The sequence below is a fragment of the Tamandua tetradactyla genome, chromosome 11 (assembly GCF_023851605.1).
Source record: "Tamandua tetradactyla isolate mTamTet1 chromosome 11, mTamTet1.pri, whole genome shotgun sequence".
In the NCBI taxonomy this organism is placed as follows: domain Eukaryota; kingdom Metazoa; phylum Chordata; class Mammalia; order Pilosa; family Myrmecophagidae; genus Tamandua; species Tamandua tetradactyla.
This window is the reverse complement of record NC_135337.1, coordinates 57496350-57519691: the sequence shown is the minus strand read 5'-3', so window position 1 is coordinate 57519691 and position 23342 is coordinate 57496350. Positions and strand designations below refer to the sequence as shown.

Below are 23342 nucleotides of genomic sequence, written 5' to 3'. Positions count from 1 at the left end.
ATCATGTCCCTGTCTAGGGACAAAAACAATGGTCTGATATTTATCTTCGGTCATATTCCATGTAATTTCCTGACATTTTTTCCCCCTTATAGTTCTTGATATTTTCATTTCTCTCTAGGCACCACCTATAAAGAAATCATGATTATATTAAAAAATTCATAGGAGAAAAACAGTCAGAAAGGGCCACTATCCACATTTTATCAGTAATTGAACTTAGATAAGCTCAGTATAATTTTACTGTATAATTTCTACTTTTCGATATTGACTGTATTTTTAAATGTTCTATATTGACTATAAAAGACATGATTTGGTTGAAAGCCCTTGGTTGATTAGACCTTATCTAATAAGGATTAGTCCTTATAAATCCAGGACTAGTAGAAATTGCCTATATTGAAAGGAAAGGCTAAAAGTACAGGAAGCTTGAGACTCTTTGAGAAGCTACATATGCAATATAGTCACTATAATTACTCTCAGAAGATAATCTCTGGTTTGGGAAAAAATTTGATTTGCCATTTAGTAACTAAGTCTTTTTTGCATAATATCAGCCTGACTCAGCAAATCACATACAAATTGGTTGTCATGGAGAACTTTCATTTTTAAATGTTAAAAAAAAAAAGAATTAGAGCAGATAGGCATATAAAATGCATTTTTATAATGGAATAAAAAAGTTTAATGACTCCACATTCATTTCCTATTTGATTGTCAAACATGAGTTTTCCATTATGGTCTGTTTGTTAAAGAGAAAGTATTATTATCTAAATATGCATGTTATAAAAAGATTGTAAATTTGTGTGCATCTATAAGTTACAGCAGACTAAAGTTGAACAGAGTTTAACTGCAGACCTGAAGTTTTATTTTTACTTGGTTTTGTTACCAGAGCTTTAGAAAGTAAAACAGGAACTCCATTATCTTGCTGGAGAATGCTTAGGATTTTTTGAACAGTCCATGAAAGGTGACAGGGATGTTAGTTTCCACTTCAGCCCTTGCAACTTCACTCAAGTCCTTGGCATTCAGAATCAGAAGATAGGCAGGCTTTTGTCCTGCCCCGGGGCTCACCACCACACTCAGAACCACACCTGTTGACCAGAAGTAGATAAGGTAGCTTGTATAAAAGTCAGGGCCATAGGTTAAGTGTCATTGAAAAATATAGGAGGCATTACATGAATGAATAAAGAAAACTCAATGGGAAATTATATGACTTGACATCTCATTCTAAGTCTTCCACAACCTGACTATATGTGCATACTGAAGGGGTCTTTTTAATTTTTCATGTCCACCAGACTATAAGTGCCAAGAAATGAGTGACCATGTTTGTCTCGCTCACTGTTGTATCCCAATAGTCGGATACAATGAATTGAACATAGTAGGTGTTATTGACTATCCATTGAATGACCTGTGCTTGTCTATAATACAAGGATATAAGACCCACTTTGTCTACTTCAAAAAGGTACAGTGACAATCAATGAAAAATATATATTAAAGGACTTTCAAAATAATGATATATTATTTCTATAATTTCCAAGACCTAGCTAGAGGCTTACATCTTTCAAATAGAATGAGGGCAAGTATTTTTGGAATCCTTTCTAGACCCAGCTTACTGAAAGAACAAGCCAAAACCAGAGTCACAAAACCATGTTCTCATTCTCTTTGATTTTTTTATAATACTCAATTTCCCTCCTTAAAACTCCATCCTTTCCCAGAAATATATACAGGTCAGGAAAGGCAGAAACCTAGAATTCATGCTGTCTTTCATCCTTCTCCTCACCCTCATTTAAAGCAGACATTGATATTACATCTTGACACCAAATGATACTTTAGCATTTTTTTTCAACTCTTCAAGTCTTCATCTAGCTAATGCTAATCAATGAGACCTGGTGACAAGATGAAACTTATTTGCCATTCATCTCTGGTTTTAGTACTGTCCCATTAGTGGTGTTAATGAGCATTTCTGAACATTAGAGAATAATCAACCAAACTTCTCTCCTAGGCACACCCAAAGCTTTGGTAATACTTTCATTACCGTCATCTTCTTCCATTGCGTCTGGGTGAGAAACAAAGATGGGTTCTGACGGATATGAATCTGCCTCTTGCCATACCCAGGTCTCTTTAGTTTTGACATTCAGCTTACAGAGCTACTTGTGAGAAGAAAAATAAATAAATTAGTCAACACACTGTATCTAACCAGAATATGACTCAAAGTACTGTGCCAATCTTAGTAAGATGGATTAATTTACCCTGTCTGGAACGAAGTGATTCAAGCCAAGTCCGTATGCATATGTATAAGGTTTCCCACCATACTTCCGGTAATTGATTTGTGGAAACTCAAATGCTACAAAACAGAGCACAAGCTTAGGATAACTCAATTCATATCTGTGAATGGAGCATTTTGGTCCTTTCTGGGTGAGGGTTTCTCTGGATCATCTCACCTTGGCGAGGCCCTGCAAAGAGAACCTCAGGTTCCAGCCAGATAGTCTTGTCACTGCACAGAAAGGCAGTGGCAGTTGTGTTGGGGAGTGTGACTAAATTCTTGCCTGTGTCAGCCTGGAAAAGAACATGACAGAAATCTCAGTGAATTGGAAAAAAATTAAGAAACGTTCTATGCAGTCTTCTAGCATTTTGTCTCCTGATTTCTTTATTTCTTATTCAACATGCAGTGAGAAGCAACGCAGAAAACTGTAGAAAAGAGTGCCCTGGAATGGGACTAGGAAAGCTGTCAGTGTCTGTGTCAGTCACTGGCTCTCTATTACTAGGAAAGTCACATAACTTATTGGCCCTGCATTTTCTTATCTGTGAAATGGAACTCTGCAAGAAAACAATGAAGTGTTTTTCTATAGAACAACAGAGACTTCAACTGTCTGAGATATCCATTTACAGCATTTATTTTTCTTATTGTTAGGGTATATTTTGATTTTGTTTTGGAAAGCTACAGTTATATTGTCAACAGGAAAAAAATAGAAAAACCTTTGGAACACATGTTTTCTAAGGTCTCTTGCCACACTCATACACATACACACACAAATACACATGACTTCACAGATTATTTTATGAAACAAATGGATATTATGAGCTCTTGCTAAGAAAACATTCATGTAATAATACCTTAAACAAATATTTGATTATTTATTTTGTGCTAGACTCTTCCAGACATTTAGCATATTTCATTTAATAAAATGCCTGCCCTTATGGAGCTTGCATTCTCATTGGGAAGATAAATAATAAGCAATAAGTGTTATTAATAAATAAGTTACACAGTACACCAGGAATGGGGGTCATGTAGAGCACAGTAAAGGGGATTAGAAGTGTTGAAGGGTGGGTGGGTTGCAATTTTGATAGGTTATCAAGGTGTCCTCATTGAAATGGTGACATCTGAGGCAAAACGTGTCTCACAAGGAAGTTTAGCGATGCAGATTCAAGCAGAGAGAATAAACAGTACAAAGGCCTGAGGCAGGAAGAGGCTGAATGTGCTTGAGGAGTTTCAAAGAGACCAGTGTGCCTGGGAATGATTGCGCAAGCGGGGGAGCGAGAGAGGAGGGTAGAGATGTAACAGGGGCCAGATCATGTAAAGCCTTATAGATCATTGTGAGACTTAGTCTTTTTCTCTGATTGTGGGACAGGAAGGCTTTGGCAGGTTTAAAGCAAAGAAGTCACTAATATGACTTATTTTTAAAAGAACCACTCTGGCTGCCCTATTGAGACTGCCATTTGGTATAGGGAGAGACTCAAGAGTGGAATGGGGGAAATCAGTTACATTGCTTTTATAGTAATCCAGTCAAAAGAAAACAGTACTTCAGATTAGGCTAGTAATATCTGAGTCCATGAGAAGTGGAAGGCAGAACCAATAAGATTTTTTAATGGATCAAGAAATTAGGAGAGGGGGTCAAGGTGACTACAAAGTATTTGGCCTGAAAATCTAAGATTGGCATTGACACAACTAAAATGGAGACTACTACAGGTAGGGTAAAATTTTTACATGAGGGAGGATTTCAGTTTTGTCATTTTTGTTAGCAATCCAAATGGAGTTGTAGAGTTTGCAGTAGGGTATTAGAATCTTGGATTCAGGGGAAAGTTGGAAATGTGAATGTAGGTGGCTTTAAAGCAGGAGTCTTTTCAAAGGCAGTGGGTGTAAAAATAGAAGAGAGGAGAACTAAGGACTGAGTTCTGGTGCTTTCAAAATTAAGAGGTCTGCAAGAAGAGGAATCAGCAAATGAGCCAGTGAAGGAGAAGCCATTAATGTACAGGAAAACCAAAAGGCTAGGATATTTTAGAAGCCAATGAAGAAAGCAAGGTAAAGAGAAGGGAATGAGTAACTATGACAAATGCTGCAGGTAGATCAAGCAGGATGTGCTATGGGAATTGACCATTACAGTACATTTTCCTCACAGAGACAGTTTCTATGGAGTGGTAAGTTAAAAAAAAAAAACAAACCTGGATGTAGTGGATTTTAAAGAGAATGGGAGAGAGGAATTAGAGATAGCAAGAATAAACAATGTTTTAAGGAATATTGCTGTGAAGTACAGCAGAAATATGAGGTGGAGTATGTGGGGCAAGAGAAGTCAAGAAATGGGTTTTGTAAAAGGAAAAAATAATAGCACCATGAGAGTGGACCCATGAAAAGAAGTAAGGAGCAACAGTACAAGAGAGAGAGGGAGAATTGCAAAGGTGATGTCCTTGAATGGGCTTGAGCAGATGGGATTTAGTGCACAAGAAGAAGGATTCGCTTTGGATAGGAAGATAGATAATTCAGAAAGTGAGTACAGATGCTGGTGAGGAGGTGTATGTGATGGTGGATTCTACATTTCTTCTCTGATTCTTTCATTTGTTTCAGTGAAAAAGAAAGCATGGCCATGAGTTGAGGGTGAGGTGAGAGGTGTAGGAAGTTTGAAGAAAGAAAGGTGTGAAATATTTAACTAGGAAAGTAAATGGAGTTGGCCAAGCATTAAAAATTGTACCAATCAACATGATTATATATTTTTAGCACTTACATTCCACTCCAGTGACATAAGCAAGGTGTGGATGGAGAGTTGGATTTAACTAGGGCTATAGTTTTGACATGCCAATTTGATAAAGCAAGAAATTGGCAAGAGTAATGAGGCTCTATGCAAGAAGGTGATTATAATTATTGACCATGGGATTTGAGTGAGAAGGGAAGCTTGGTCCTGAAATGATTGGCAGATAGAGAGACGTTTGTAGGTTCAACGAATCAGAGGTTCTTGATGGAAATCACAGTAGGGCAAGCAATCTTGAAAGATAAGAGGTGGTAGCTAGGATGTGTCATGCTTGTTGTGCATGACATTGAGATTATAGAAGAAACACAGTCATTGGTAATTATTACAAGATCAAGGATATGGTCACCAGTGGCTGAGGTAGAATGGAAGATAAGATCACTGGAAGAGATCAAGGAACTAAGACACCAGGTTATTGGAAGATTCACCTACAAGGTGTATATTGAAATCACCAAGAATTAATAAGAGATAGGAGTAAAGCTGGGGAGAATGACCCTAAGCCAGGAAGGAGAGTTGGCGTTAGTAGATGACAACAATGAGGGATGTTTTATACACACACACACACGCACACACAAACATGTACCACTCAAGTATATAATCAACTGAAGTGAGATTAAAAGTTGGGGGATTTTAAGTGTACTGAAAACAGTACAGCAAATAGGAGGACTCCAGGCCCAGTGGTACAAGGGCTGTAGGAGAAACTGCCACCCTAGAGAGAGCTGCCAAGAAGACCAGCATCCTCAAGAGAAAGCCAGGTTTTGGTTAGAGAAGGAAGGTGAAGGGAACGTTCACAGAAGAAGATAGAGGGATTTTCTGGTGATGGATCATGAATTCAGAGGAAATAGTGGAAAATTTTTAGGGCTAAGGAAGGGGCGAGAGGTAACAGTATAGTAGGACATTACATTTTATGTGATGAGGACACAAAGCATTTAGTGGTGATATTGGGGAGAAGAGAGTGGTATAGGTGCATATACATATTTATATACATGCATTATTTTTGTTTTCCACAACAAATTAGCTTCTTCTTTTGACTTTCTGAGTTTTTAACAGATGCATTCACTTTTGCACCCAGCTATCTCACTTCTGAAAATCTACCCTAGAAATATATATATATATATATACATGGAACAACGTATATACAAAGTTATTCCTTAGGGCATTATTTGTAATCATCAAAGATTGGAAACCATAGCCCAGCAGTGAGGGACTGGCTGAATAAACTTGAGTACATTCATCCAAAGAAAAGAAGTTTCTGCAGCTATTAAAAACAAGATCTTTAGCATACATTGTTAAATGAAAAAAACCAAGGTACAAAAGAAAGGATATAGAATGCCTCTTTTAGTATAAGAGCATGGGAAATCATAATTATATATACATATGTATTTTTATATTTGCATAAACAAAGGAAACAGTAAAAAAATAATAATAAATATTAGACGTAGGAAGTGAGGGAGAATGGAATGGAATGAATGGGGTCAGGGATCGGAGTAAGATTTCCCAGTGTATAACTTTTTTTAATTACTTCAACCATTTTTAATGATTTAAATGTACCATCTTTTCAAAAATAATAAAATTATAGTTTAAATATACTATCACTATCTTAATCAATAAACTTGAAACCTCTTACACCCTTCTTCTCCTTAGCTTTTCTCATCCTTCCTCAATCTATTTATTTCCTCACAGTCCCCTAATTTATGATCTCTCTATTTTTACCTTTACCACCAAACTATAGTTTGCAAACTATTGTAACTTCTCCCACCTGCTCAAAATATGCTCAGATTTACTGCCTTGAACCTTGATTTCTACTCTCATTTTGCCCTACTCTTTTGGAAATAGATCACCAGTGGGCTCCTAGCCTACAACTCTAGTGCTTAGTTCTCAGGCTTTAACTTTTTTTTAACTTCTCCTAGCATCAGGCGTCACACAAATCTGCTCCTTCCCTCTCATCTGTGCAGCATTACCCTCACTCTGCTTTTACTAGGGCTGGCTGTTGGCTCTTTCTCTGTCCTTTTTTCTGACTCCTCTTTTCCTACCATTTCACAAAGGTATTTCCTGCATCTCTTGTGATTGGTTCTCTTTTTTTGTCTCTCTCAGTATTCTTTGGCTATCAAAACCCTCATTTTAAAAATAAACAAACCTGTATGTTTCCTTTAGAAAATCTTTTCTAAAGCATGATTATTTCCCTGCTAGCAGTCTTATCTATTTTCATACATTTGCTCATCATGTCAACAATAATAACTATCAGATCTTTTACCCTAACCCTGATTTGTCTCTTGGGCTCCTGTAAATGCAAACACCAGCCTACCTGAGATCTCCATGAAGATGCTGTTGATTTGCTTGTTGTTGAGTTGCTGCTGCTGAAAGTGAATATTATTTAACACTCTGTGCTAGGGACTCTGTTTAGTGGTTGACATACCTTACTTTATTTATTGATCACAATAACCTTATGAGCTTGATATGGACAAAGAAAAGGAATAATGTGAGCAGGTTAAATGTTTTGCCCAAAACCACAAATGGCAAAACTAACATTCAAATCTGATTCTGTCTGACTCAATATGTGTCCACTTACCCATTATCCTCCTCCTTCATAGCCCCACAATTTAATTAAGCATGCTTGTCTCCAGACCTGCTCTACACATCACATTCCCTATTTCCCCATACTTTTCCCACTTCTAATACTACTAGCACCCAGTCTTATTTTGGAAAATCAAAGTATTAGAGCTGTAGCAGACCTCCATTACTGTTTAGTCCAATCCCCTTATGTATCAGAGTAGGCAGATGAACTTTGGAATAACTGAGTGACTTGTTCAGGGAAACCAGACAGTTAGCAGTAACACTAACCATAAAAATCAGCACACCTGATTGCCAGTTCATAAGCTATGACATGTGCTAACCATTGGACCACAACCAGCTCCCTCCGCATGTCTGCCTCTCCTCACTTCTGCCTTTCTTCATGCTATTCCCCCTCTCTTCAGTTGTCTTGTTTCAGTTGCATCTCTGCTTGCCAAAATATGGCCATCTCAGATGACTGCGTTCCATGTAACCTGTTGAGAATTTCTCCAAACAAGTACAACTGCTCCATCCTCTGAACAGCCAAAGAAATTTAAATCCTCTTCACTGAACCCATCTTGTGCTACAGACATTATCATTACTGAACCACCTCCCTCTTTCTGCCACACTAGGTACTGAATTCCGTAAGAACAAGAAGTCTGTTTTATTGATAGATCCACTGAAGCCATTAGTATGATATTTTGTAGTGGTTTCTCAATAATTACTGTAAGAAGGAGGAGTGGGACTTGGGAGTATCACTTGACATTTTTCATCATCCCTGAAGTTTCCTATTCCAATTGGCATAGTTTTTCTTAAAGCAATGATGACCATGCATTTCAAAAAATCTTTCCTTTTTTTTTGCATTTGGAATACAGAGAGAGTGGGGTGAGTGCCATTGAAGTTAAATTATCCTATTCCATTTCCTTAAAGATATCTGTGATACCAACCCATTCATTAGGTAAGTATTTTATGAGCACCCACCCAACTATGCGGCAGAGATATGCTTCTTAATAGGAAAACAAGTTTTTCAGGCCTATCTTTCACTATAATCTCTCTTCCGAGCTCCAGACCTAGATATCCAGCTACTTACTGAACATTTCTGCTGGAATGTGCAATGGGCACCTTAAAATCAGTATGTCTAAAAAATAAATCTTACTCCTTTTCCTCAAATCCAGCTACTCCTACTCCTGCGTTTCAAATGCAGGTAATTGTACCATTATCTACTCAACTGCTCAAGACAGAAATCTGGAAGTCATCCTGGGCTCCTTCCTCTCTTTTACCCTTCACATGCAACAAGACATCAACTCTTGTTGATTGTATTACTTAAATATTTGAAAACTTTGTACCTTCTTTATCTCCCTGTTGCCACTGTCTGAATTCAAACCTTATCCTCTTTCCCCTGCCTTGTTGTGCCAGTGGTCTCCAGGCAGGAGCTCTGACCTTTAGACTCCCCACCTTTCAATGTGTCCTGCATGATGCTACCGAATGATCTTTATAAAACACATGTCACACACAACCTCCCCCCACACACTTAAAAACTCCGGTGCCTCCCATAATTTACATAATAACTCTTAAAAGCTTATAGAACCACATACGATATCACCCTTGCCTACCACCCATCTCCCCTAGTGAGCCAGCCCCAGCAACTTCACATTTGCCTATTAAGTCTAGCTTTTTTTTTTTAACTCCCCCTTGCTTTTGTAGCTCTTTCACCCATCTTTAATGCCTGCCCTCAATCTGTTCCCCCTTCCTTATTCTTCATAGAGTTTATAAGACTTGTTTTAAGATCAATATTATCTAATCCAAAATTTGGCTTATTTTCTACAACATGTGATCCAAGCCTTTGCTATAATGTTTTACAGACTATGTAATTGTATCAACCTCCTTTGTGCAACTTGGGAGCAAGAATCCATCAAAGATGTGTCTATACATGAAGACATATTTTTCTTGATTTTGGCATTTCCATGAAGCTAAAATTTCTTTATATTACTCATATCCTAAAAAGATCATCAGTGAATATGGAGATGAAAAAATGGAAATATAAAGATGATTTTCTAATACCATTAACGATTTTTATCCTTTAGTGATATTTCCAGAAATTCTGTAGGCAATCAAATTAATGGACTGATTTTCCTAAGGGGTACTTTAAAAATTCTCTCCAGAATTTCAAATAATTTAAATTAAATGATTTGTTTTATTGACACAAGATCCTAAGATCTCTCAGTGTATCTTCATTGTTCACTAAGAAAGTACATACTTAAAGAATTTTGTAAATGAAAAGAACAGCAGATTTGAAATTAAAAATCTGATTTTCATGCCGAACCTACTGCAGTTTGGCTTTTGCTAAATCACACCACTCTTCTGAGCTTCACCTTCCTCTTTTGTAAAATAAGATGGTTGAATTAATATATTTTTAAGGTTCCTTCCAACTCTGAAATTTAGACTTTATGTATAAACGTGAAACAGGAGAACAATTCCTGAGAGAAATGAAGCATCCTGGTTATATCTGAAATCGATGTAGAGGGAATTTACCTTGTCGATATTCAAAGGAAGTACATATCTCCTAACTTCAGGTTGGGGAGCCTTTCTGGCATTTTTTTTCACTTCTTCCCAGTTCTCTCGTAAATTGGCTAAATATAAGTAATTATAAACAAATTCAAATCTGCAAAAAATAAGAAGTCAAACATGAGTAGGGATAATTGCAAATAATTTTAGAGAGATGATTCATACCTTTTAAAAGCACAGTGCCTGTCTCTCCTTTATTTTGCAACCCAGGGACTGCTAATGACCCAAGTATGTTAGAGCCAATTCCTACAGCCCACACTGTATTTAAATAACAGCGGTGTTAAGTTACTGTCTCTCTGCTTCTCCATCACCATTCTGTCAGTGTCTTTAGGGGCTCCTGTCTTTTTAGGGGCTTGGCTATGCTGATAAAAGAATGACCCTCTTTCTCAACCCCAAAGTGGGGTTCAAGGTCCCAGTGATCTTGTCAGAATTTTTAAGTCAAATTAAATTTGTTAATTTATCAGGTCATAGAACCTTTCTTTTCAGGCCTGGTTCATGGATCCAATAACTTTTCAATCATTAGCCATGGTTTTGATGTTCAGTGTGTGTCTCTGATTACCTAAACTCCCTACTGCTTTTTCAATTATGTTCTGTGAGTTTAGAATCCCTCTTGCTTCTGTTTATGTGATTCAGATTACATAATGATGCAGCATCTCTGTAAAAAGCTCCTAATTTGCAGAAGCAACTGGCAATGTGTCATTTATCCCATGTCCTTTCTTACCCTTTCCAGCAACAGAGATCCACAATCAGAAACCCATTGTCTTCATAGGTATTGATGTGATGGAAGAGGTTAAAAGAAGAAGTCCTGTATTTATTATTGAGGTACTTTCTTCTTTTCTTGTCAGCGATATGAACCCAAACCTTGAAAGGGGAGGAAAATATTTTTATGTATTTAAAAAGAAAAAATGTGTTTTATGAAACACACTTTGAAAATCACAGACCTGATAAATGAAAGACTTACCCCCATGGTTTCATTGGACTCAAAACAATCCAAATAGTTGGCTCCCCAAAGACTCCATGAAGAAAGGAACTTGAACAGGTTAATTTTGACTGGTGTCTCCACAAAAACAATATAGTTGGGGGTCAAACCAAAACTGTTCAGAAACACAAATGACCTTATGAATGGGAAGGACTGATTCTCAATCCCCAAAGAAGTATAACCATCTGAGATATGCTCAGTTACATCAATCAATACTGCCCAGATGAAATTAATTACATTTAAATTCAATTTTCTGCAAGGAAATGTCATTATAAGGATTGGTATCAAAAATAGGCAAAACAGATTTTTAAGCTTCAGTTTTCCTATAGATTCATAGCAGACCTTCAAGTTACCTATGGACGTAAGATGGCTTGAATCGATCACTGCAGGGGAATTGTACAACGACCTCTGACTTGCTTATTGGATCTTCCTTGTCTGAAATAAAGTGGTTTTTAAAAGGCTTTGGAACAGCCTTTATTTAAAAAAATTCTTTTTTTTTTTTATACAGAGCACTTAGAACAGCTTATGTAATCAAAGAAATACATTTTCAGATCTTGATTTTTTTTTAAACTTATTTTCATCTGTTCAGTCACTGGCATTTCTTGGCAAAACTTCATGTGAAGAAATCACCCAGGAAAATCCAAATAGCAGCAGATTTAGAAAAGTGCCCTCAAACTAGGTTGTGTTGGGCAGAGTGCAGTGGAGTCATGTAACAACTGGAGGTGGGCTCTAATTCAGGGGAGTAAGGCAAAAGTTTAGTATGGTCAAAAGCCTCTTATAACCCCTTACATTGTGTATAAAATATAGTCAGTATGATTTTGTGCCAATAGTCCTGTGCGGTAATTCCTATGCACATTAAACTTCATTTACTACTAAATCAGTGGTCCTCAAGCTTTAGTGTGCATCAGATCATAGGAAAGGCTTGTTAAAATACAGATTGCAGGTTCTCACTCCCAGAATTTCTTGTTCAGTTGGTCTGGGCCAAGATTTGTATTTCAAACAAGTTCCCAGGCAGTGTCTATGCTGCTGGTCCAGGAGTGCATCTTGAGAATCCCAGGATGAAGCAATACTTAACAAAAATTCACATTTTCAAATCTCTGTTATCAAGTGAATGAGGCGTGAATGGAAAATACTAAATGGTATCCTCCCTTTTCTCATATTCCATCTCTATACTCTTAATATGAGTTCATAGATTTGTTTGTAGTTGTGGTAATTAAACATTCACAAATAAATACTTGGTATACTCTCATATATGTGTGTGGTGTGTATGTTATTATGCCCAGACATACATTGTTTAATTAATTTAATTTTGTGTGGCTCATGAATAAGTGCTCCACAAAGGTTTGCTGGATTTGATCTAAATCTTTACATGATCAAACACTCATACATACAAAATCTTAGAAATGCTTTTGAGTAGAACCTGGCCACTTGTTTACTGTCTTTTCAAGTTATTAGTTCTTGCTGTGATGCACTTGAACATTGGTCTTCCAGTCGCGTGGGGGTGAGGGCAATTGGTTAATGTCCGAGAGAGATTTAACCATGCATGTAACGCTATCCTGATATTCTGACTAGGCCTCCTCCATTTCCGGTAGCTTTCTCACCCTATGAATACGTGTTTAAGAAGAGGCAATGCTGTTAAACTGACCTGCTTGCAGTGGAGGAATTTTCACAATATTGTAGGCAATTGAAAAATTCTTCCCAAAGCAATTACCAATGTTGTAAACAGTCCCATCGCTTTCAATGTGGGGATGCGCAGTGGCTCCATTGACTGAGACATAGTTGCAAAGATCAACCTGTGGAAGGACAGAGAGCATCATCCATATTAAGAGAAAGGAGTTTGTATTACAACTGTCATTCTTAAATTTGCCCCCCCCACTACCTTCTGTACCCTCACCCTAAGTTCACTTTCTCTCTTTCCATCTCTCTGAGTCCTACGCTATTTCAAACCTCATCTCTAGAGCAGAGCTTTCCTCTGACTCCTACATTGATCCCTCATGGCTCTGAAATCTCGAGACTCTCAGACTGTGTTCTTCTTTTGACGCTTACCATACACTACTCTGGTTGGGGCTTTTCTATCTGCACATGGCAGGTTGTCGTCAAACAATTATAAATTCGAGGAACGGGACTTCTTTATACTCCTTTTATTATTTTAGATTGAATTGTGTGAAACTGCTGGTATTCAATAATTTTTAATTTACAAAAACAGAAACTTGGATGGTATGACTTCAACACCAAACCTAATGTCTTAGCATGAATTTGGAACTGAAAGGGACCTCAGGATTCAGCTAGTACAGAAAGTCTTAACCTAAATGGGTTTCAGGAGAACCATAACTCTGTTGGAATTAAATGTAAATGTTTTTGGAGAGAGGATTCAGGGCTTCAGTTCAATTTGGAGTCTCATAGAAAGTTCAGAACCGCAAATATAACAAAAACCTCTCAGTTTACAGAATAAGAAATGGAGGTTCCAGAAAGTTCAGGTGACCTGTTCAAAGATGCAGAGCCTCATGTTGGCAAAATCAGCATTACAGTTTCTAATCAGGCCTGCTCAATAAAGATTTATTAAAATAATAATTAATAAATTATATATTTTTCTAGCCAAAAATTCTTACTAATTTATTAGAATATTTTAAAATCTCAGGGTATTTTTAGCCTCCTTTTTAAAATAATAGGCAAGACTTTCATTCATTCAATCATTGATCAAGTTCAATCATTTGAACTTCCAGTCTGTGCCAGACACTGCTCTGCCAAAAGCTAGGAAAACAGAGGTAGTCCTTGCTTTCAGAGACTTCAGTTTAGACCTGTGCTATCCAATATTGTAGCCACCAGCAAAATGGAGCATTTTAAATGTAAATGAATTATAATTAGATAAAACTTCAATTTCAGTTCCTCAGTCACATTACCTACATTTCAAGTGCTCAACAGTGTAGAACATTTCCTTCACTGCAGAAGGTTCTATTGGACAGCGTTGCTTTAGACCAACCAATAAGGCAGTGCACTGTGCAGTGAATGAAAAAATGGTATTTGTAAAGAAATGCCATTTAATCCAGACTTGGGGATTAGGCAAGTCTTCCCAAGGGTGATGACTTCAACTAATGCTTGAAAGACAAGTAGAAGTGGGAACCCTAATGTAAAGGTATAGATTGTGAAATAGCATATTCTGTTTGGGGATTATTAGGAGTTCAACATGGTTGGGAGAAGGGCATGCACGCAAGAAGGTGAGTAGGAAGAGGCCAGCTGTGAAAACTCTTGTTTGGACTTTATCTTTGAAACTATGGTGGTTTGAAGTTGTATGGACCTCAGGAAAACATGTTCTTAAATTTAATCCTTTCCTGTGCATATGAACTCATTGTAAGTAGGACCTTTTGATTAAGTTCCTTCAATTAAGGTGTAGCCCACCTCTTCAGTCAGGATAGGCTTTAATTCTATTAACTGAAGTCCTTTAAAAGTAGAATGAAATTCAGAAGAAAGAGAGAAAGCCACAGAGGAAGCATCCGGAAGCTGAACATCAACAGAACCCAGAAGAGAAGAGAGAGAACAGGAGATGCCACCATATGCTTTGCCATGTAACAAGCTAAGAACTGAGGATTGCCAGCAGCCAGTCTCAGAATGCCATTGCCTTTGGGGAGAAAGCGTCACCTTGATGATGCCTTGATTTAGATCTTTTTTTTCTAACCTCAAAACCATGAGCAAATAAATTTCCATCATATTTCCTTCAGCAGCCAAGAAAATGAAAGCAGAAACTATGGATACCCTAGATAGAGTAATACATTTGTATTTCAATTTCAGAAAAATTGCTCTTGATGCATTAAAGAGTTGTATTTAAAAGACTCAGAAAGGAGGTAGAGGCACTGGCTACTTCAGTAATAGTTTCTTAAAAATTCCAATTTTTCAAACCACATTTGTATGTGTAGTCATGCTGCTCACAGTGGAAACTGGCCCATAATAAAATGTATTATGGAGTCACGCCATGTATTTTAGATTTCCAATTAAAATACCATAGGATTTGGAGCAAAGATACACTGTCACAGCCAGATGAATGGTTTAGAAACTCAGGTTCAGTTCTTCTCTAAATGATCTACACACACAGTCACATACATTTATATATACACATAAAAAACAAGAACGAGCCATTGAGAGTCTATGTAAAGCTTAGTAAATAGTCTATTGAGAGTCACAAATCAGCCCGTGATATTGAGGCCAATGCTTGCACTACTCTTTCTTTCTATTCTTATTACCACTGACTGTGGCTCTGGTTTTCAATTTCACCTAACTGGGCTCCCCGCTGTCCCTTATCATCTTTCCTTTCCATGTAGCCCATGCATGACTTCCACATTCTAAAGTATAGCTCTAGTTATACCACTTCCCTGAGCAAAAACCTTTAATAGCTTCCTTTTAGCGAAACAACTCATTTCAAAACTTTAGTCTATTATTCAAGCTTTTAGTTTCACCTTACTCTGTGTTTCACTTTTCCCCTTGGTGTTGTATGCTCTAAATCACTCACTCTCAAACAGGGGCAATACTGCCTCTTAGAAGGGAGATTTGGAAATGTGGGGAGCATTTTGGATTTGTACAATGATTGCAGCCATGACTGGTATTTAATGGATGGAAGCAGTGATGCCAAACCTCTGCAATATGTGGAAGAATCCCCATGGTGATGAATTACCTTCCACCCAATGTCACCAGCATCCCTATTGAGAAATATTGCAAGTCCAGTCACAAGAGATCGTTCTTTGATTTCCATGATCATATCTTCTATTTCCCCACCTCTAAGCTGACTCTCTCCACCAGAAAAGTTCTTTTCCAAAAATTCACTCAAGTTGTACCTTCTTTAACTTTCAGTTCAAATGCAAGCAAGCCTCTTGAATGGTCCTTGATCTGTTTCACCTCCCATCCCCCCGACTACTACCAAAGTAATCTTTTCTCTGTGCTTTCATGGAAGCTTTTTCTTCTGTAGGTTTGCCATGTTCTGTCTCCTATAATGGTTAAGTTGTGTATTTGTTTGATTTTTCCATTTAGATATTAAGCGCCCTGAATACAAGGACATCACTTTGCAAATAGTTTCATCTTAATAAATATTGGTTGCTAGTGTGGATACATTTTAAGAAATGCTGCATGAGATTGTCTAAAATTTTGGTAAAATTTGTTGCTTTCTAATATTGTTGATGTTTTGCTCTATGCTATTTCATTTGACAGTAGCTTGATTTCTGTAAAGAAGTATCTATAAGAAAAGGCAAAATGCTTAGAATCAAAAATAACAGGATTCTTAATAATAATAGCTACATTTTTTTGAGCACACACTATATGCCAGGTTCCATGCTCGCCTATAGAAGTCATGAAGGTCAAGGACAATGTTGTCTTGCTTTTTCTTTCTTTTTTTTTTTTTATTTGCATGGGCAGGCACCGGGAATCGAACCCAGGTCTCCGGCATGTGTCTTATTCATTTTTCTATCCCTTGCAACTCACACAAGTTCTGGTAAATAGAAAGCAAACAATATCTGTGGTGTGAAAGGATGAATGAATATATTAAGCATTTATATAATTTTCCTTCAATCAATATAATACATATTTTAAATAGTTTACATCATTATTTAATAGATGAAAAAATAAAGATTGCCCTATGTCATACAGCTAGTAGTTGGTGGCAAAGCAAGGATTTGAACTTCAATCGATCTGGTTTTTTGTGTTTTCGCCCCACTAGATGGCAAAGTCAATCTCATATCCAAGTTGCAAATGCTAAATTCCTAAAGTGAAGTCACCTGAACTCTATGCCCTACCTGCTTAATTGTCTCCAAGGTCTCTGGATTAATCTTGGTAATGAAGTTGGTCTCTGTGCAGGCATAGTAATCTTCACCCACTGGGTAGACGTTAACAAGGGCATTGTCAGTAACCTCCACTCCTCGAAAGTAAGAAAAAAACCTGCAGAAGCAAAGGAAGACTTCAGTCCAATAATGTTCAAGTCATGAGAAAAAAAAAGCTTAATGTAAAATGGTCCAAAATGTAGCTTGGTTTTAGTAACCTGGAAAATATATTCTTGCAGGGATCTGGGAAAGCGCAGGTGCCAAATTCCGTGACGACGATCCTTTTCTCGGTCATGGCCCGAACGTAAGCGTCAGTGCGGATGAACCTGAAGGGCGATGAGACATGGCAAAGGATCACAGACAGGGGCAGGCAGAGTGGTCCATGCGGAACAAAAATGCACATTCCCTATGTCCTTATCGACTCGGAATAAAAAATCCCCAACATAAATAATGAAGAATATCATCAGGTCATTTTCTTGAGGTGATCAAAGGAGAAAGAGAAAATATGCCACATGAGCTTGAATTTATATCATGTCTCATATAGCTCACAACAATGAATGAGGAAATTGGGCTCAGTGAAGTTAAGTGATTGGCATATGTGACTGAACTAAGTTAGAACCCAAGTCACCCAGAACTGGAAAAGATGCACATTCCGCATTGTACCCAGGGGTGGTCCAAAGGGACCTTGGACTCCTCGTGGCACCTGATTAATCAACCCTCGCTCAGTCGGGAAATAAAGGACATAGTCACTGAATTATTCTCCTTTTAGTGTATCTTCTGACCCTCTTACATTTTTCTTCCATCTAAAACTTTATTTTGCTTCTTACAAAAGAAGATGTTCTTGAAGTCAATCTCTTGCCCAAAAAGGACTCCTGAAGTATATCCTAAACTATGTGGTGTTCACAGCCTAGGATTTCTCACGCAGAGAGCCAACTGAAATCGGACATTGCTCTTTTGTGGAAAAGTATCAATGTTATTAGGAGGGCTATGAAATCTTTCTCTGAACTCCACAATACACCTTCACAGCTAAATTTTTACTTGATAAAAGTATGATATGACCTGTTTTTCTTCTAATAAATCCAGGGTTATTCTGGTTACTTCCAGTCTCTACCCTTTCTTTTGTTGTCTCTTCAAAATGCCTGAAATCTGTGGAAACCTTAAAGCCATTAGCAGGCCTGAATATTAAAACATAAAACAAACCACTCATTGTGGCATTAATGGGGGCTTCCTGAAGTGATGGCTAAATCCTCCAAACCTTTTAGCAATAGCTCTCCTCTTTTTTTAGAAAACCTCCATTCCTTGCATCAGTTTGCCATACTTGGTCTTTCCCTCCTTCGTGGCACCCCTTCCTCCTTCCTAGTGGCCTCTCTGATTAGAAAAGAAAGGAAAGGAGTCAAGACAGCTAATGGGCTAATAATAATGATAACAATAATAACAACAGCACTATTATTATTACTGAATGCTTCCTATGTGCTAGGCTCTGTTTTCTCATTTAATCATTGCAATGAACTTATGAAGTAAATTATATTATTTCTCTCATTTTTCAGATGGCAAAGTGAAAAATTGAAGTTTAACATTTTGCCAAAGTTCACTCACCTTGACAAGTGGTATCTGGCAGATATAGGGTTGAAATCAGGCATGTTGGACCCCAAAGCCCTAGTTCTTATCCTATATTATATCTCCCAGGTGGCCACACAGATGCCCTGGCTCAGATGGATGCTGAGAGGGAAGAGGTACGTAGGCCCTCTCTTGGGTTCAGAAAGTTGAAAGGCTCATTGGAAGAAGAGCTGGACTAGAACCCATGCCCAGGAGGAGAAACTGAACTAGATTCCACTTCCCCCAGGAGCTAGACTTAGGGCTCTTTTACCTTCTATGGTAGGTGACATGTCCTTCTTTGAAGTCGAACTTATGGAGGAGGGCTTGTCCATCAAACAGGTGGTAAAATGGCTCAGATCCAACTTCAAAGAGCCCTGGTCCACATCGAAGGAGACTGCCGGTGAGCCAGAGGGGCATCCTGCCTGTGATGAGGGCGAGAAACAGAACTTTGCTTCTTACTCCCGCCCTGGAGCTGGGCTGGCTGCTGGTAAGGCAGAGTGAATGTATTAGCAGCCTGATCGGGCAGCCTCTTATTTACAAAGCTGGCAGAGTGATTTTCCTTCCTAGTTCTCATACCGGACGTCCCTTACCAAATGCCTGGTCATAAGGCTCTCCTTTTTCTAAGACACAAGTGATGGGAAACACGGCAAAGGGTTGGGTAAAGGGTTGGAAAGAGAGAGGGAAAGCATCTTGAGTGGAATGGGATTTTTTTCCTATCTAACAGATGCCTAGATACTACTATATTTGCCTTTTTTTTGCCATCTCACTTTTAAGAAGAATTTCACATTTTTTGAAATATTTTGATGGGATGAAGAGTAGAAGGGATGGATGGGGAACAGAGATCAAGATATTAAAAAATATAAAAAAGAAGGGTCTACAGAAGAAGCCATTTAACTGAAATGACAGGAATCCTGGCTTTTGAAAATGTAGTTACATCCCACTGAGGATATCGGCTGTCCAGAGGAAAGTCAATCTGTTACAGCAGAAAACAACAGAGCTGGGTATTAGGAATCATATTCTGGTTCAGGATCTGCCATTTGCTTTCTCTGAGCCCCAGGTTTCTCATCTGCAAAATGAAGGGCACTTGGCATATTCCCTCAGGCTTTTGAGATTTAGTGGTTAGGTTTATGGTCTTTGATCCTTTGAGACATGCAGTGTTTGCTACCCCTTCTCAATTTTTTTTTTAAACAGATGGACCATTTCTTCCAGATTAACTTCATCAGCTCTTCTGATACGGGTTTATATTTCTGATAAAAACTTGAAAAGAAGGCAAGGTTTAACTCATAGGCACACACTAAAACAGCTTCTGGTTTTGAGAATCCAGATTGTTGTGTCAGAATCAGGTTGAGAAAGAGCCTTTGGCTCATCCTTTCTACTTGTCAGAAGAAGAGATGGAGAATAAAGAGACCTGCCCAGATTTTGAGCATTCCAAGACACTACGTCCAAGCAAGGATGCTGGCACTGGTCTCCTGGTGACTTCAGGTAATGATGACGATAGTACTAATGACTATCACCTATTGATCACTTTGTGTTGGCAACTGAGGGCATCATCCCATTTATTATTTCATTTAATTCTCACAACAATACCCATGAGGTGAAATTTGTTTTGTTTTGTTTTGCCTTTGTAGGTGAGGGAATTGAGGCTCAGAAAATTCAAGTAACTTTTCATTGGATTCACAGCTAGTAAAGCAATAAAGCTGCTAGTAGCATCTACATTGGCCTGACTCCAGAACCAAGACCCTTTAAATATAATAGGAATGAAGTCACCACCCTTTAGTATAATATTCTCAGATACCTGTCACCAGACCCTCATTTATTCATGCACTGATAGGACAGACATATATAGGATGTGCCAAGCATTGAGCTAGGCACTGACAGTCTAAAGATAATAAGGATGGAGTTCTGGTCCTCAAGCAATTACAGTCAGGTAGCATTTTCTACATTAAAGAAGAATGGGTAAAGGAGGTAAAATGGGTTCTTGTTATGAAATCCCAAGTCCCCAGATTCTTCCCTGTATTTCACACACTGAGCCAATACCGAGAGATGCCAATAAGTGAGAAGCCAGAAAGAAGGACCTCAACAGAAAAGAGAGGGTGAGACCAACCTGTAACATGAGCTGTGAGGGGCGAGGAAAGTTCCTCCACAGTTTCAAATAGTTTCTTGTAACCACCAGCAGGATGTTCGACTCTGAAATGGTGGAATAGTCAGGAGGCAGCCCACGGTGGTGCTCAAAGAATTCCATGGAGACCAAGGCAGAGCTCTAAGGGCAAGGATGCTCTCTGGCTCAGTGCCCATGTCCCATAGCCAGACTAGTTCAGCTAGAGAGCACATGGGACTGGGAGGGGGGTGGGGATAGAGACGTTCTCTGGAATCCAAGAGGGACCCCCATTCAGGGCTCCTCCTTTGATGTCATGGGAAATGACTTCTCTTTTAATCTCAGTGGTCACAGTGGACTGTATCCTATCCTCTGTAGTTTTCCCATATTTCAGAGAGTAAACCAATTAATCCTGCTGCTGTCACTTCTCTTCTGGAATCTTGAAACTAGACAGGGTACTTTCTGTGGGATTATCCTGCCCTATCCCTCTTCTCATCTCACTACATTATTTCTTGGCTTCTATTGCCTCCTGGAGAGGCTCAGACCTCTACTTCCTATGACGGCTTTTCAGGGTCAGGAACTTTATCCTGCATTATTCACCCATATTATGCCATCATCTCTTCCCATCACCTCATTTCTCCACGAATTCCAAGGAGCTACAGTCATTTTTTAAAATATTCAGACCCAAAGATTCAGTCTCTAACTTTGCTCACTACCTGACTCCTCACTTTGGCTCCATTTAAAATTCTCAGAATGAGAGATTTGATCTGACTCCCTAATTATGAGTCACACATGGCACGAAGAACTTTGCATGCTCATTCAAACTCACAGCAATACATCGGGCTGCATACTGTTGCTATACGCACCCTGCACCTGGAAAAACTGAGGTTTAAAGAGCTTAGGTAATTTTCCCAGTCACAAAGCAAGGAAACAGATGGACAAGAAATGGAATCCAGGTCTGCCTAACCAAAATCCCCATGCTCATAACTGCTTTCAAGCCACATTCTAAGTTACATAAATCCCAGTGATTTGGACCAGAATTAATTTGGACCATTAATTTGGACCAGAATTCTAGATATTTAATTCAATAGATAAATAGGAAGTAACTCCCCCCACCAAGACCCAAGTGTCTTCCTTCCCTAAACAGGTCATCAATCAATGCTTTCTCTTCAGACATCCTTGAAATATCCCATTTCCATCAATCCCACTGAGGCATTTTTAAAAAGTCTCCCAGGGATACTTACTGGATGGACATTTTTTTTCTGCGTGGAGGATCAAGAGTTCTGGCACCAACAGCAGATTGAGGAAGTGAGTCCTCAGTGTGGGGCTTTAAATGGTTTCTAAATCCCCCTGAAAGGATTTATGGCTTTGCTAACCCTCCCCAGTCCCTCAGCTGAGGAACGGGGAACAGAAGTGGCTTTCAGTGCCCAGATCCTCCTGATGCTTGGGCATTATTTGGGCTTGCTGTTCTCATAACAGCTTCTTGACCATTTTCCAGAAACCTCAATCCTTCTCGAGGAGAACAAGTGGATTAGAAGAAAGAAGCTGAATGGGAGTGGCCAGTGTCAAGCCTGAGCTGATCCGGTTACTCCACCACCCTCTGGCACCAGCCTCCCTCTACCACCTCTGTGCTCTCATTCCTACCCTCGTTTATTGATTCACTCATTTACTTTTTTAGAAATTTATTCTTCATTGCCTATGGATCTGACAAACACGCACAGGCACCATCCTTGTCTTCATTGATCTTATAATTGCAGGGTAACAGACAGCTAACAAGTTATTCAATAAAATTTGATTAGTGCTAAGACTGGACAAGTATGTAGTGCTGTGGAAGCACATTATGGCTCCCCTACCTTCTTTGGTCATCTTTATTAGCCCTATTAAGTGCCTACATTCTCCCCAGGCTGTGTACTTTATGCCCTTTTGATTTGCTGAGGATGAAATTCTTTTCATATCCTTGCTTGCCACTGATGCCTGCTTACTTCTCCACCTCACCTTCCAGCCTACACATATGTGTTTTGCACTCAGAGAGTATATGGATGGTACTATTTCACTCATGTCTCTACACCTTTAATTAAACTCTACTTGTGTGCCAGCATGGATATGATACTGTCGAAAGGAGTTCCTAGAGACGGATAAGCTATATACAGTTTTAACGTTTGTTTGTTTAAATTCATTAATCATTTAAAATTATTTATGTTACTCTTCCTAGACTTCATTATATACCAATGGAGAAGCAGTCAAGAGGACTTTCTTCCAGGAGTATGGCAGATTAGATACTCTGAATGTCCCTCCTACTGCAAGACAATTAGATTCCAGATAAACAGACCAGATTTAAAATAAGTAAAAGAAACCTTTCAGAAATCCTCCCTTACTCCCCAAAGTAAGCTGCCACTAGAGGGAAGCAGTGAACAGTAAGCAAGTGCAAACAATGAGAACCAACATCAACTTGCTAACCAATTATCAGCTCACAGATGAGATAAATCATCAGTGGCCTAAACTGTTTGGGCAAAAGGTAAGTTGGGGGAACTGAGCTTGGCATTCTCACGTTATGCCAGATCCTCTCTGCTGGAAAGCAAACCCAATTTAATCCCAAAGCAATGCCCTAAATAAGATCAAGGAAATATAACGCCCCAATCAAAGACCATTAAACACAAAAGAAAACAAGACCCTGTGAGTGAAGGTCAGGAGAAAACATGAACTATAGAAAATATAATAGCCGATATCAGATATAGAATATGCAATCACAATATTTG

The 23342-nt window shown here is 38.5% G+C and overlaps 1 protein-coding gene across 2 annotated transcripts; it reads right to left on the bottom strand.

Moving 5' to 3' along the window:
* Positions 1-880: 880 nt before the first annotated feature.
* RPE65 (retinoid isomerohydrolase RPE65) lies at positions 881-21841 on the bottom strand. 2 transcript variants are annotated; one of them, XM_077119502.1, is made up of 14 exons: positions 21831-21841; positions 20596-20678; positions 18763-18913; positions 17114-17221; positions 16872-17013; positions 12743-12890; positions 11451-11532; positions 11080-11212; positions 10840-10979; positions 10086-10215; positions 2427-2541; positions 2235-2329; positions 2021-2132; positions 881-1076 (listed from the first exon to the last, which is right to left on the bottom strand). In XM_077119502.1, exons 1-14 carry the CDS (start codon positions 21839-21841, stop codon positions 925-927), a joined length of 1602 nt encoding a protein of 533 aa, XP_076975617.1. In that variant the 3' UTR covers positions 881-924. The 2 variants fall into 2 exon arrangements, with proteins under 2 accessions (XP_076975617.1, XP_076975618.1); XM_077119503.1 differs by lacking the exon at positions 17114-17221.
* Between the last annotated feature and the right edge of the window lie 1501 nt (positions 21842-23342).